Genomic DNA, 12,677 nt, shown 5'->3' on the forward strand with positions numbered 1-12,677 from the left:
AAAGACCTTGACCCTGACCTGGACTTGAACCAAGACCACTCGGTCCGGAGTCCAGCTTGCAAACAAATAGGCCGACATCGCCAACAGAGTGAAAATTTTTAGTGATCAAGACCGAGTGTCATTTCTTAACCTGAGCCTGAATCTATATAATTTCTTAAATTCGACGTTTAAGTTAGCCGAGGAACCTTCCTTGTGAAAAAAAAAAATTTTAAACTAACTGAAAATTGGAGGAAGTTTTCTAAAATATAATTCAATTTAAGATAGGATTTTTTTTTTTTTTTTTTTTTTTTAAGGCGCGTTTTTCACGGGGTGCGAATTAAGAATGCCCAAGTCTTGCTAAAATTGACGGCTTGCGTCTGTGGATTTCCTTTTCTTTTTTCCTTTTTTCTCTTGAAAACTAAAGATTATTTGCCTTTTTTCCCCCGGAAACAAGGTATTATGTTTGATGCACTAATTTATTCCTGCACGCGAGTCCCACAAAAATTATTGTAACCAGTACTGCTCAAGTTACTGAAGCCCGCGGGGACGTGGTATCCAGCAGTGATTCCAAGATGGTGGTTCTGGTGCTTGATAATGGCGCCAGTTCAGCAAAGATAGGATTTAACACCACAGACAGTCCAAGGTAAGACATCAACAGAACAAAACCACAAAAACACAAGTGTTATTTCCCTAAGCTAATCATTGGCGTCTTATCTTACTTCCTTAGACTAATTCCGAATTGTATTTTCAAAGCGAAGAGCGAGAGAAGAAAGTTGTTTATAGGCGACCAGCTCGAGGAGTGCAAAGATTATTCGGGTCTGTTTTATGTGCTTCCTTTCCAAAAGGGCTTCTTAGTCAACTGGGATGTAGAGAAGCAAATATGGGACTACATGTTTGGCAAGGAAGTTATGAAGGTAGCTAGAAATATACTGCAGCCTTACTCTACTGTGTGTTCCGAAGGAAGAAGTTTGACAACTTTTTAAATTACAGTAGCACGTTGTAGGAATAATCACTTGAAATGCACTAATCATTACACTTGCGTAGTCGTAGGTTTTATGCTATTGAAAAAGGTGTTAGCATGTCCATTAGTCCACTTTACCTCATGGCTGTGTCACACAAGGACTGGTTTTGTTAAAAAAAATACATAATTATGTTGACTATAGTCTAGATTTCTCAGTCTGGACTGGTCTAGCAGCTACATTTGCTGTGAGAAGGGTACAACTGAAAATACAAAAGCATTTGCCCAGTTTTAGATGGGTTGGACAGGGAACTGAATGTTCAAATTTATGAATACTTATTAATAAATAAAAATGAAAGGGCCAAAAGGAGCAAAAGGTAAATAAAACAAACAACTTTGGCAGTTCAGACAATCAAATGCCAGCTGAAGACAAAATAGGTGAGTTTTGCTGACCAAGAAACCAAACTGGCTGCATGATTGGTTTTCAGCAAATTTAAGTTGGTTTCTCAATTGGGTATACAATAATCACTGTGTTACCTAACAGGAGGTCTGTGTGGGCAAGCCTTTGCTCTAAGCAAAATTGTAAGGTGCCCAAGGGTTCTTATGTAGGAAATCTTGGGTACCCAGCCCTAACAAGCTTTCATAAGAATGAAGTTAAACAAGTTGCCCAAAGACAAAACTTAGTCACCTGAGGCACCCGGGCTCTGCTAGACCACAGCCCTGGTGGGAGAATCTTGACCTTGACAAGATTCTCCCATACAGACCTTCTGCTCACTTATACGTAAGAACTAACATTTGCTTTCTTATTAGCTCCATTAAAAATTGCTACCATATAGTATTCAATAGTCTTGTTGTACCAAAGTCATGGTGGGTTTTGTTTTTGGTGCCACTCAGGTTGCCAACTTGGGACCCTATTTTAGATTTAGAATTTACATTCTAGAAACGGGCCAATTTGTAATACGCCTTCCTGGAATGTATTAAGTAAATTTTGAAAACTTCACTTTGCATGACAACTTCTTTTTGATAGCTTGCTGGATGTAGCACAAGGATCACAACCTTTTGTTCCCTGTATAATCACATTCCCTTGTAATAATTTAAAATTGCTGTTGATAACAAAGCTCTTGTGCATTTGAAGTATTCTTGACTAGAAAGTACCTCTTGAATATGGACTGGTGTAAATCAAGGGCTATATACCCCTAACCCCATTGTGCAGCACTTACCATTCAAACCCTCCCCCCCCCCCCCCCTCCCAATTTTCCTGGTGTAATGTGCTTGAATTATGTTTTGCATGGTCACTTGACCCATACCTTAACAAATGACATTTACAGTTGAACCTGCCGTAACAAACATACAAATCTATGCACAAAACTTGTTGCTTTAAAATGATAAATTTGTGTCCTTCCATTTGTAAGGTTGACTTTCCTGAAACAATTCTTCTTCTGACTGAACCACACTTCAACTTTACTTCCATCAAGGTATGTTTGATAATATTATATAGAATAAATTGAAATTTTGCAGGTATTTTTTTAAATTAATTTGAAGTTAATTTGTTTCATAAAGAAGTCAAAATACCCAGTTATTTGTAGATTCACAGTCGGATAAGAAAACATCACTGGGCAAAAGGGTTTGTTTCATTTCATTTTCCATAGATTGATTCAGGCAATACAAGTCATGTAACCTATAACTAATATATATGTACGTCATATACATGTATGTTTTTGTGTATAAATGCAAACTTCAGTTGATAGATATTAGTCATGACATGTATGAATGCAAGTGCAACAAAATTTAAGGATTTACACTACCCCTCTAAGTGCATCTTGGTACAGATTTATATTATTTGTAGGTACTCATATATCATAAATAGTATAGACTAGGGGTTTTAAACCCACAGCCCTAATTTATTGTAGCTTTACCAGTCACTACACATACTCTCCTACCAAAGTGTAATCTTGCATTCAGAATTTATGCAATACCTAGATCTTGAATAAGTCTGTTCATAGTAATTTATAATACAATGCAAGAAAATATGTATTTTTTAGCATATGACATGCACTCTTTGCTTTTAGGATGCAACAGATGAAATTTTATTTGAAGAGTATAACTTTAAGGCTCTTTGCCGCTCATCAGGTAAAAGACATGCTTTAAACTTTACTTTGGTAGTCAAGATTGCTGCTTCAAGTTATTTCAGGTAGCTAGGCCCCTAACTTTGCAAAAAATATTTTTTGTTAAGTCGAGAGGAAACAAAGGTTGTTGCTGTTGTTGTCAACTACTCCTTTAGTTTGTGTTATATGACATTAAAGTCACTGGCCCATCATTCCTCTTTTGCACAAATCTGACAGGTGCCATTCTATGCATTTGAATAAGAGGAGACAAAAAGGATTAACCAATGATACTATTTCTCAGTTCATTTACAGTAGATAAATAAATGTTTCCATTTTCAGTTCAACACTTCCAAGAATGGCCAGCTACATGTAGATAAACTTCTCCAATAAACTTTGTTACATATAAATGACATATGTACTACAGCAGTTCAGTGAACTTTGCTATCTGTTTTTTGTCTCTGAATTTAAGCTGCCCAATTAAGTGCCTTCAAATGCCACAAGGAAGAGGTGGAAAAACATCTTATGTGCCTTGTTGTAGACTCAGGATATTCCTTCACGCACATTGTACCAGTTTTTAATGGAAAAGTCTTAAAGAAGGGAGTAAAAAGGTAATTTTGAGATTTGGTTATACAGCTGTAAGCAATTTGTGTAGACAAAATAGATAGACTTTATTGCAAAGTAGCTTAGTTTGAGTGTGGTTCTTTCAAAATGTTTTGGGGTCTGCGTATTTTGTTGTATTTGTCATAATCAGCTTTTTTTTAGTGTGTGGACAATGTCAGTTTAGTAGATTGCAATTTAAATTGTCATTTGCAAAAAATTGGAAGGTAGCCACAGAATGACTTGTTCTGAAACTTTGTATGATAATTAAGCACCTGATCTGTAAGAATGATTTATTTAGTCATGTCAGTTACTGAAGTATAAATTATGGTCTTCATTGTCTCCATGTGCAGTGACATGGTGCAACAAGAATGCATCATATGTTTTGCTTAACAACTTCATTGATGAAAACCAAAGGCTGAGCCAATTTTCAAACACTGGTGCCACAAAACACCCTTTTATACATTTGTGTATTTAATAAGAATGTCTAACAGTTAATTCATGAGTGTCTTTTGTCTCAGGATTAATGTTGGTGGTAAATTGTTGACCAATCATTTGAAGGAAATCTTATCATACAGGTAAATTATAAACCTTCAAGTTTACTTCTAATATATGTAGCCTTGCATGCATTTGTATTTTAACAGATATTACAATGTTTACAACATTCATGCCATGAGTGAGGATGAGTAATGTACAGTTTCAAATATTTTTATTTCAAAACATGAACATGTAATTTGATCAAAATATAAATACTACAGCTCTTTGTTTTGTTGACTTACAGGCAGTTGCATGTCTTAGATGAAACATATGTTATTAATCAGGTAAGGGGAGATTCTCTTTCCCCCAGGACACTAAATTGTGAACAAAATGTTTTGAACAAATTGTTAGATGTATATTGTTCTGACCAGTATACATTTTATCAAAGAATTTTTCATCAGAGAGATTCAAGTGAAAAATGGCAGTCATACACCATGTATTAATAAATTATTGCAATACTTGTCACAGTTAATACTTATACAAATTAAAATACTTATACAATCATTTACATATTTGTCACATTTGTATTTGTTTGTATTTATTTTTAATGTGTATATTAAGTGTATGTTGAGTGTAGTAGGTGGTTAGATCGCAATTGGGACACTACATGTAGTTCTGTTTTTTTCCCCCTTTTCATCCCGTACTATTTTGAATATATTTGCCTGTTTGAAGTTACATGTAGTTGTTTTGATATTTGAATTTATTTGGTCTTGTATTTTGGTGACAAACTCATTAAACTAAACTAAACTAAACTTGACTAAAGTACAACTTTGATATCAAACAGATTCTTCCTAGTAGATGTTCACAAGCTCATTTTTGTAGTAAGAAAGTAACAAAGCCTAACACTTTATATGTGATGTAGAGATAATTGAATTTTATCAGGTCAAAGAGGATACCTGCTATGTGTCAGACAACTTCTACAGAGACATGAACACTGCTAGGTAATATGTAATACAAGACATTGAATCTTTTAAATTGAAAAAAAGTTGTGTACAACCAGACAAAGAGTTGCTGACTGCACGGAGTAACTTGCACACGAACTGGTTGTTTAATGTGTAGTCCATCTGAGGAATCTTAGTATGTTTCTATTAATAATATTGCTGTTCGCAACTGGATTATTTATCTCACATTTACCACAATCATGTTTGCTGTAGGTTTAGAGGTGCTAAGAATACAGTTGTGAGGGACTATGTTTTGCCTGACTACACTCATATAAAGAGAGGATATGTTAAGGTAGATCAATTGTTTTAAACAATCATTTAATTATTGTGACACATTAGATTCAATTTAACTTGCTGGATCAGTCATTTTACTCTGCCTTGCAACTAACAACAGTGTGGTGGATGCTGCTGTGCAGTCAGTGAGCTTGTTGGTAATTGCTAAGTAATGCTGAAACATACTTTGCTCTTTTCTTATAATTATAATTTGAAGTCCATGGAACCTTCAGTTGACTCCTCTCTCTTTTTTGGCTCCAGAGTATTCAACCAACCAATCAGTTTAGTTGAGTGTTTTGAAAAATTCCTGGTGGTTAACGATTTTGTCAATCAGTGCTTTAGGCACTGATGGGAAATGAGTGCCTTGCTTTATTAAACACTTCAACCACTTATGAGAAGCCTCAACTTTTTGCACCTTTATTTTTGTCCACATTTTACTTTTCTTGTTTGATGATGTTCAGTCATGACATGTTGGAATGACTGTAATTGTATTCTAAGTTTTGTACATGTGTTGAGTGAGAATGTTGTTATTGTTTCAGTCAGCAACAGAAATGTGGCTTGGATCTAAAAAAGAAAATGAGCAGGTTTGTGCATGTATTTAACTAACTGCAGTTCAAATTACAATTATAAACAAGTTAGTAATAAATACATAATTTACTTTCATGGTAAAGATTTTTAGTGATGAATTATGGCAGCCATGTTATTTTTTAAAAATTTGTAATTCCCACTGCTAGAAATGAGAAGAAACCTAATGCAAGTCTATATTGCAGAGCAGTAATGATCCTTCAAGCGACTGTGTTATCAAACATGCCCCAGATTTCTTCTTGTTTGAATTCTTAAGCGGCAAATGAGTCTGAAAGTAGAGTTTTCAATCTACATTTGAATTCTCTTCTCATCCCAGAAGTCAACGACTTCATTTTTCCATGTACACCTAAATGACTATACTTGTGATGTTGACCTTACCATGTAAAGGATTAATGAGCCTAGATAGCAGTTTGTGTTCTTAACTCTCGAGCTATGTCAAGGCTGTTGCCTAAGGAAATTTTTAAGGAGCCCTTCGGGCTTCTTCCACCAAAAGTTAGGAGCCCAGGCCACTTTTTTAGAAGCCCAAATAAAATTCTCCGTGTTCAATCCGGGGGGGGGGGGGGGGGGGCTGGGGAGGTTGAGGAAGATGGCGGGGGGTTAATTGTGGAAATTTTGGGGAGGGGTCCTGGGGCAGAGATTTTCCATGAGACACTAATATGGTCTAAAATCAATCAAATTTTATAAATAAATCATTTAGCAAAGTGATCAGGTCATGACTGAGAAAGAATACTATTTCTGGTCAAACTCAATTATTGGTGTATCCATGCAGGTGCTGCAGCTTTTTTTATAAAAATTTATATTGCTGCTTTTGTTTTTGAGTTTTGGAATTCTATTTTAAGAAGACGAAATACGTTGTACAAATCATGAAATGCAAGCCACAAATGAAAACAAACAAAAATGAAAGAGGCATTTGGGGGGGTTTGAATTTGGCCTCACTGAAATGTGCGTTCCTTCCCCGGGCTTGGGACATTAGTATAAACTAAAGGTGATTTTGAGGCAGCATTACAGCAATATTGGCCACTTCTTTGGAGAAAATAAATTCTTGTATATTGGGCGAAGTCGCGACAATTCAGTTGATGATTTAAAATATAGAACCCTAGTATGCAAAGAGAATTGCAATGATGTGTTCTTTTTGCTGGCTAGTTACTTGAATTATCCTTTCAGAACCTAAAGAAATTCATTCAGTACATCTAAGTGAAGTTTTCTGAAGTACCAGACAAATATTTAGACACATTTATCTTTTTTCAACTGTAAATATAATGTCAGCAGGATCATCACTCCAATTCCAAAAATATTTGTTATCAAAGTAGTTAATTTGCAACTTGGAATCAGTAAGGCATCAACAGAGACACAATCCATTGGCATACATAATGTACAGTTATTCAATACTGAGCTTGCAATGCATTATAGGGCGATTTTCAAACATGGCAGTTTTCGGCTGTTTCGTGAGCGGACGGAGACTTTGTTGCCGTGCTTTTGCCCAGATTTCTCGTGATAAAAGCAAAACAGGACCAGAGTAGCTGTTGTTTTCCGTTTAATTTATTGTGTGAACGATTTTTTGACCAATTTCATGAGAAGAGTGAAGTCATCGGACATATTACATGGGAAACAAAACTCCATGTTTAGGCGCCCACTGGGGCTCCTTGAACAAAACTTTAGTCGCCCGCATTCGTAAGTTAGGCGCCTCAGGCGACCGGGCGCCCGTTAGGCAGCAGCCTTGTATGTAATAATAAAAATAAATATGGTTAATGAGAAAACTAGACTGATCACAGATGGTCATTTATCATTGTATTGTTGTTCCCAGCTCCTGGTCATATTTAGAAGTAACATATGGAGGTACAAAGAAAAATAATTTAATTTTGTTTGTGTTGATGGGTTGTTAAAGCTTTTGTAAATGAATTCTTATTGATGCTGTGTGGTTTAAATTTTTTAGATCTTAAGAATGAACAATGAAAGATTTGCCGTCCCTGAGTTGTTATTTCACCCATCAGATATAGGTAAGGCAATTCATAAATGTCCATTACCCAGTTGGTCACAGTAAGATTAAGTTATCATATTTAACTGGAGTCAGTTTTGAGTTCCTATGTTTTAGGAATTCAGATATTGATGATTAGGAACTTTGTGGGTTCCGTTTGGCATTTAGTTGAAGCTACAAGTGCAACTTTGATTAGCACTGTATTTAAATCATACTTTTTAAAGGAGGGATTGGAACTTTGCTTGACTTCTGATCCTGATTTAGTGCTAAATGTCTGGGCAACTGACAGAGGAGTGTTTACTGGAACAAATGAATTTAATCCTGTTGGTACAGAACCACACAATATTTTGATTCTAGTTTTGTATTAAGCAGGCCTGAATTTTGTGTTTTAATTCGTCTGCTTTAGGAATCCAAGAAATGGGAATACCAGAGGCAATAACCTATGCTATAGAACAGTTACCAATAGGTGAGTCATTAAAGTAAAGTCTACAAGATTTTGAGAAAATGTGCAAGGAGTGTGTAAGTGGGGGGATACACTGTACATTGTATCATAAATCTCTCCATCCCTGAGGAGAGTCAGTCTTCAGTATAGTAATGAACCTGACGGTACAAGCCATACTGATCACCTCAAGATTGTTAGCCTTCATGTTTTTAGTTTTTATTTGTTTTACACTTAGCATGCTCTTTCATTGTTTTCAGAAATGCAGCCACACTGTTACATGAACATACTGTTAACTGGAGGGTGTGCTCTCTTACCAGGGATGAAACAACGAGTGTAAGGAAATTGCTTTGATGCTTTTATCAAAACAAGTTATTTGAATTTCTCTTTCTTTTAGCTTAATAAAAAATATTTGAAAATGATATAACGCAAAGTATTTTTTCAACTGCGCAAGGTACTTTGCAATATATGGTTGAGAACTGTTTCCTATAAATTAAAGTAAACTTAGAGGCCAACAAGTACACTGTTCTAAATAAATGAAATTTATAAGCCTGTGATCTGTATTAAGGTAAAATAAAACATAAACTTTTAGGGAGGCCGTCAGTTAAATCAGACAGATCAATGTAAGTCAACACGTTCATTTGATCTCTGAGGATAAAATGTAACAATGAGAAATGTTTAATTGACTTAATTGTTCTTTCTTTTGAAGTAAAGCTTGTACTAACTTAAAAAACGTCAGTCTATTATTACCCATGGTACTTCTTGGAAAACGTGGCACCAAACTTAAGGCATTTGTGTAATGCATGCTATGGCTAGCTTTTGACGTTAAAAGTTGGATGACAGTGTGAACAGAAAGCTCGAGAATAATAAGCGCAAGCTTCTGACTACTGTTATGAATGGTAAATACTCTATGCTGTTTTCCTTAGCTTGCGGCTTCCATTCACATGATATCTCAGTAGAGTTATGTCAATTCGTTGTTGGATTTCTTGCCTTTATTTAGGTTCACCGAAGTCCGATCTCTCGCTCCTTGTGATCTAGACGTAGCAGTCCATTGCCCATCAAAGTAAGGATTGTGCCATATTTTATATAATGTATAATGTTGTTTACTGTGGTAGCATTGTTGTTACAAATTGGATAATGAAAAGTTAAGAGCGCGCCTCTCATATATTCAAATGATATTTGTGAATTTCTCATTGATTCTGAGAAAAGGTAGGTGGGGTTAATTTGCCTTTTAGTTCAGACCACGATCATGGGTTCCGACGAAGTAAAACCAAAACTAACAAGCACAGTAACTTATACACAGCACTTTTGGACAACTGGAGGAAACTTTACGAGTTTCACCTGCAACTCCCTTCGACATCTTTTTCTGAGCTTGCACGGTTTGTACAATTTGACCAGTTGATTATCTCCTTTTCAGGCCTGTAACACATGCGTGGGAGGGCGGATGTGCTCTGTCAAAGACAGACGTGTTTGTTAACAAGATGTGCGTGACCAAAGCCGAGTACGACGAGCATGGCAAGAATATCTGTAGAGAGAAATTCGATTCATGATGCTCGCGAGATTGTTTACATAAAAGTGGATGTACGCAAAGTTAGTGGAGACGTGGATGGCCACTTGAGAACTTCACAGAAAGTGTTGTGAACCCTTGGTAGCTGTCTCACTGTAAAACGTCTTCGCGCAAAGTAAAGTCAAACTTAACGACACAAAGCATACTGCAGTCTGACTTCACCCAAGGCATTGCGTGACGATGTATTGGTACAGTACTATACCCTGGGTCACTATACCAAGCACTGGATTACTGTCAACTGATGACGGCGTGGTAAAAACGTGGGTTGTTCACGGTTTACCAGATGTGTAAATCCACACTGACAACACTAAAACAGTGCGTTATCGCCCTCATTCATGTAGTCAAGGCATTACCTTCAATTAAGTGAACCAACCAAATTATTATGTTGTTAAAAAAAAAAAAAAGAAAAAGAAATGGCAAAAACACCACAGGCTTGTGACTACGAAAACTGACCTAAAAGGTGATGTTGTCCGACCGAAAGAGGTCAAATTTTATTCCCTACTTCTTGTGCTTAATAAACTCGGTTATAATAAAGACATTTGTACCTTGGCTAACTGTGCTATTTGCGTGTTTACCTACTCTCTCGATACTCTCTGTCCGGGCCGGAAGCAGTTGGCGATATGTTGTAGTTGCCCTTGACACTGCTTGATGTGAATTTACTATTCTTTTTAGCCGACATTATCGCTTCAATTGCTGTTCCATTAAGGCTTCTCTGTCTTAATACCTGGATTTGCATCATATAAAAAAGTTCAAATAACACAGGACCATCAACTTGATGTAAGTGGTCGTTGGAAGCCTTATAAGAAGAAGATAAACACCCCCGGGGGGAGGGGGTTACTCCCTTATGTGGGCTATATAGGTATGTGCGGCCCTAAGGGGTCACGCGCACGAGCGGCGAAGAGCGAAGCAATCCGGCGGGAAGAGTCTGGTGAAGACACTTTCTCGTCTCGCGGCTTCGCCGTTCGATTCGCGCTCGCGGCTACGCCGCGCACGCTTGGGCACGCTTGTGCTCCAACGTGGGCCTGCTCGCAGGCTATAAAAAAGGGTATAGATTTGGCCATTTCGGTCTTTAATAGGGTATGGTTTTTGTACTCTAGTCTTGAATTGGGTATGTTTTTTAGAAGAAGCTATTCTTTCATCATTATCGATAAGACCATCAACAGGTTCAGTTGTGTCAGCCGCAACGATCATAAATAGGGTATCGAATTTTTGGTCTGGTCATAAATAGGGTAGGGAAAAATCGCAGATTTTAGCCATAAATAGGGTATGGGTTTTGGGAAGTGGGCCGCACACCCCCACCAAATTTTGCCGGTAGTACACCCCACCTCCTCCCCCCCTTCGGGATAAACACCCCATCGCCACTATGCAATCTTCGGGATACGGAGCGTGGAATCTAATGTTTAGCGGGATCTATATGTATATTGGTCAAACTGGGATGTAAAAGCAACATTCTAACACATTCTTTTCACCTACATTATTTCAAAGAGACCGAGCAAACATGTTAAAAAAGACAAATACGATTTAAAACACTTATCGTTTTGTCTTGTTCTGTAGTTTTTCAGTTTAAATAAATCTAAACTCTGTTTCAGTATGTTCTGGGAAGAACGCACCAGAGCATTTTAACATTATGTCACGGCGTTCATAACGATAAAGATTTTCAGTAGGGAGCGTTACGCGAGCATTACGTGAAGCGTTACTTACTAGGCGCTTGCTGTGTGACGTGTTAACTGAATATTGAGAGTAAAATCTACTCAGTAAACATGGCTGAAAGAGCTTTCAGCGAGGAAAAACTCATTTCATCCATGTTCTGTGGAGTATGGAAGAGCCGTTGTTTAAGTGTTTTAGTGTCTTTAGGAGTGCCAGAACTGTTGTGTAATTCTTGCGGTCCAGTCAGCATTCAAGAGATCGTTGAAAGAACGGGCTGCCGCACAGACGACAAGATCTACAAGATCATGAGAACCATGGCTCAATGGGGAATTGGAGAAGAATTAAGTGAGAAGAATTTTCAAGCCAATAGAGCCATGGAGTTGCTTAGGAGGGACAAAGGACCGAGTCTTGGGTACATGGTTAGCTATTATGGAAGCGATGAAATTTGGACCGCCATGTTGGGTCTTCCAGAAGCGATCAAGCATGGCGGAGATACAGCGTTTGAGCTCGCTCACGGCATGAATCTGTACGACTACATGTACAAAGTTGAAGAATTGGAGTATTCTTCTGACAAAATGAAGCTAGGAGATGTGGCTTCTGAAATGGGCACAATGGAAAGGAGGCGCGAATTTGCCGATAGTCATGATCGGGCCATGAACATGTTGTCTCAACTGGAGTTACACAATGCGCAGCCAAGCGTGTTCACTGTGCACCCCTGGGACAAGTGTAAGCGAATTATGGATATCGGGGGTGGAGAGGGTCAGTTCCTCTCTCGCATTCTTAAACTACCCGGATGTGAACAGACGCACGGGTTATTGTTTGACTTTCCGGACGTAATTGAACGCGTAAAGGAATTCCTTGCCAAAGAAAACATCTCTGACAGTAGAGTGACTTTGATTTGTGGTGACATCCTTAAAGATGCCCCGCAGACCAAACAAGTAGACGCAATAACTGTGAAGAATTTATTTGTCATTTTTACACAAGAACAGATGATCAAAGTTTTAGAAACCTGCTGCCAAGTTCTCACAAAAGAAGGGAAGTTTATTATCGTTAACAGTTGCAATCCTGAAGCTG

At 37.5% G+C, this 12,677-nt stretch overlaps 1 protein-coding gene across 1 annotated transcript; it reads left to right on the top strand.

Moving 5' to 3' along the window:
* Window positions 1-247: 247 nt before the first annotated feature.
* LOC110041015 (actin-related protein 6-like) lies at window positions 248-10,510 on the top strand. The gene is made up of 15 exons (XM_089270545.1): window positions 248-622; window positions 707-893; window positions 2,350-2,412; window positions 3,007-3,067; window positions 3,512-3,650; window positions 4,161-4,217; window positions 4,421-4,460; window positions 5,059-5,117; window positions 5,331-5,409; window positions 5,930-5,974; window positions 7,909-7,972; window positions 8,357-8,416; window positions 8,650-8,725; window positions 9,390-9,452; window positions 9,807-10,510. Exons 1-15 carry the CDS (start codon window positions 552-554, stop codon window positions 9,937-9,939), a joined length of 1,197 nt encoding a protein of 398 aa, XP_089126671.1. The 5' UTR covers window positions 248-551; the 3' UTR covers window positions 9,940-10,510.
* Window positions 10,511-12,677: the final 2,167 nt, after the last annotated feature.

The sequence above is a fragment of the Orbicella faveolata genome, unplaced genomic scaffold (assembly GCF_042242905.1).
Source record: "Orbicella faveolata isolate gen_17 unplaced genomic scaffold, um_ofav_v1 contig_1, whole genome shotgun sequence".
Lineage (NCBI taxonomy): Eukaryota > Metazoa > Cnidaria > Anthozoa > Scleractinia > Merulinidae > Orbicella > Orbicella faveolata.

What these genes read in the sequence shown, in the direction of transcription:
- LOC110041015 (XM_089270545.1), top strand. Translation starts at nt 552, where the DNA reads ATGGTGGTTCTGGTGCTTGATAATGGCGCCAGTTCAGCAAAGATAGGA. An exon ending in AAGGAAATCTTATCATACAG is followed by an intron (nt 4,218 to 4,420) that starts GTAAATTATAAA and finishes GTTGACTTACAG; the next exon opens with GCAGTTGCATGTCTTAGATG. An exon ending in TAAAGAGAGGATATGTTAAG is followed by an intron (nt 5,410 to 5,929) that starts GTAGATCAATTG and finishes TTATTGTTTCAG; the next exon opens with TCAGCAACAGAAATGTGGCT.